Source organism: Sprattus sprattus (genome assembly GCF_963457725.1).
Source record: "Sprattus sprattus genome assembly, chromosome: 6".
Lineage (NCBI taxonomy): Eukaryota > Metazoa > Chordata > Actinopteri > Clupeiformes > Clupeidae > Sprattus > Sprattus sprattus.
The window spans coordinates 10,891,995-10,894,494 of record NC_137925.1 but is presented as its reverse complement, the minus strand read 5'-3'; the positions used below and the strand labels follow the sequence as shown (position 1 = coordinate 10,894,494).

General features: G+C 42.4%; 1 protein-coding gene across 1 annotated transcript in view; it reads left to right on the top strand.

Annotated features, from left to right (window-relative positions):
- The window catches only part of LOC308366996 (voltage-dependent T-type calcium channel subunit alpha-1I-like), a gene marked incomplete at both ends in the record, with an annotated part of 117,389 nt that overhangs the window by 86,025 nt on the left and 28,864 nt on the right, over positions 1–2,500 (top strand). Inside the window, 2 exons of the mRNA XM_080840818.1 lie at positions 1–143; positions 1,239–1,339. The exon at positions 1–143 is cut by the window's left edge and continues 394 nt beyond it. Coding sequence (XP_080696944.1) covers positions 1–143; positions 1,239–1,339 — 244 coding nt within the window. The remainder of the gene's footprint in view (positions 144–1,238; positions 1,340–2,500) is intronic.

Here is a 2,500-nt window from a genome sequence, read left to right as displayed (position 1 = left end):
AGGGGCCGGTGAGCGTGGGCAGCGAGCACCAGGACTGCAACGGAAAGACAACGCTGTCCGCCCAGCAGCGGCTCCTCACTGAGGTCTACCCCCAGGTCAACGCGCGCAAAGACAGGGAGGACCTCGACGACGAGCTGGACTACGTGAGTTTTAGTGATTCTAGTGTGTAATGTGTTCCACAACTCCTAAGACTGGTTCTGTAGACCATCTTCAAGGACAATCAAGGCTGTAGGTTCAGTTCAGTTCCCAGAGAGGATATAAGAGTCTACTGAATGAATACATGTGGGGATTTATGCTGATTAGGAAATCCTGGATATTTGTTTTTCCATTGGCAAAATGTTGACACACTGCTAATGAATTGCTTCTGGTTCTGCTCATGGTTGTTAGGTTGGCAGACGGTTGCTGTACATGGAACAAAGTAAATAAAAGAGTTAACGACTCAGAGAGGCTTACAAGTGTTAATGGCTTCCACATTTCATTTTTATGATACGGTAGCACAAATGTTGGCTGTATACTTTGATTGCTCTGAGGATTCTGATCATGTTGCATTGATCGTGTTAATATATGTTGCTTGTTTGAGGGATGCCGCGGTTGGTAGAAAACGTTCTAGTGTAGATGCCTAACAGCCACTTGGAGGCTCTTCAATGTCTCCCCTGGGAGTTTCACTGAAAGACACCCAAGCTGACAACTTCGCCACAAAACAATGGGAATGATTTTAATTAATATCTCTGTTCACAGCAAAAGCTAGCAGATGGTAGTGGGCTATCCGATTTTAATTTACAACTCTGGCTTTGTGTAAGCAATTAAGGAAAGAATTAGCACATTTCTGCCGGTAATTGTACCCATTGGAAAAAAGAAGGTAAAATGATTGTATAAGCCATGCTTTAACCTCCGACAGATTGAGCCCCTCATAAATTATTTTGAAAATATATCAATCACTATGTCTGAATGGAATGTTTGGATTCAGTGCAGGTAGCAGCTGTTGTGCCCACACTCTCTAGCACAGAGATAATGGGATCCCATGCTGTAGTGTGAATGGATGCACATTTCACAGGAGCTAACCTGAGGCTTTGATGTGGGCTTTGCAGGCTATTTGATAGGATTTCTTTTGTTGAAGTTAGTTGGTTAGTAGATAGATTCATATAGGTAGTAGGTTAGTAGATAAATCTCTATAGACTAATTGGTGTATGAATGTAGCTGGATAAATGGATGATTGACCTCCCCCTCACCTCGCACAGAGTCTGTGTTTCCGGATCCAGAAGATGGTCGAGGTGTACCGACCTGAGTGGTGTGAGGCTCGGGAGGACTGGTCCATCTACCTTTTCTCCCCCAGGAACAGGCAAGTCCCCATCCTCTCCCCAATGGCTTCTGCTCTCCAGTATTTGTGATAAACTATGCCTGAAAATCACATGGCTGTAAATCTGAGTTTTGGTTAAGGTAGGTGCCATGTGATGTAAGGTAGACGCCCGATAAATTGTTAGACTAAAAACTAAACCAAAGCAGAAACCTCTGACTTAAACTATAAAGCACCTTTGAATGGTTATGCTATTTTTGGGTTAACGCTATTTGCTATTTGCTAAATATGCTATTTTTAAGTCATGCCAGACATACCATCTCTTGGTAACGAGCCCAATTTTCCATTTAGAGTGTTTATACAGTTTCTCAGCATCCCCTTAGGACACCTGCTAAAGCTAATTAATCAAAGAAATTAATCTCTAGATTACTGACCTTGTGTGATCTGACCAACAAAAAATTGAGCTTTTCACCAGGGGAGCCATAACAATTTGCTGAGCACCTGTTCGGAAATTCATTCTACCTTAGGGTCCATGGGCACGTTCACTTTTTTTCCCCTTTTTCTTCAGTTGTCCTCTTTTTCAACGAACAAGAAACAGGAACGAGAGGATAGTGCCATGCTCAGTGAAGCAGCTGAGTCCATCGGATTAGCTGCAGCTGTTTACTTACTTGTCCAGCTGTTCAGGGTAGCATCTCAGAGTCGATGAGCTTGTCAGTAGAGTAACAAACACACTTGATAGACCCTCTGCACCACGTACTCTACTCAAGGTTTTTCAGTGGCGGGCACATTCCACCCTTGCTATCCTTTTTTTCCACGGTCGGTGGCAGAGACAGGCTTTTTAAGCCATTGATGAACTTCTTTGATCAACCTCTGTTTTTGTTTTTGAGGGCTTTAGCAAACTAAACAGTACAACTGGAGAAAAAGTAACAGTTAAGAGGTTCCATTTTATTATTGGCATCTTCTCAGATGCATGCCCAAGGTTCCAAGAGTGGCTTGGCATGATTAAGATGATTAAGAGGAAAAAGCAAGTTTAGGGGAAATGTTTGGATTTTTCAACTTGGGCGCTATTTTTTTTAGATCTGTTTGGGTCCAATCTTTTATTGAGGACAATTAACGATCGAAATTGGTCTATTATAAAGTTAGAACTTCCTATGGGCTATAGTTCTGCTCAAACTTGGGAATCGGCATGGAGATAAATAACTTTCT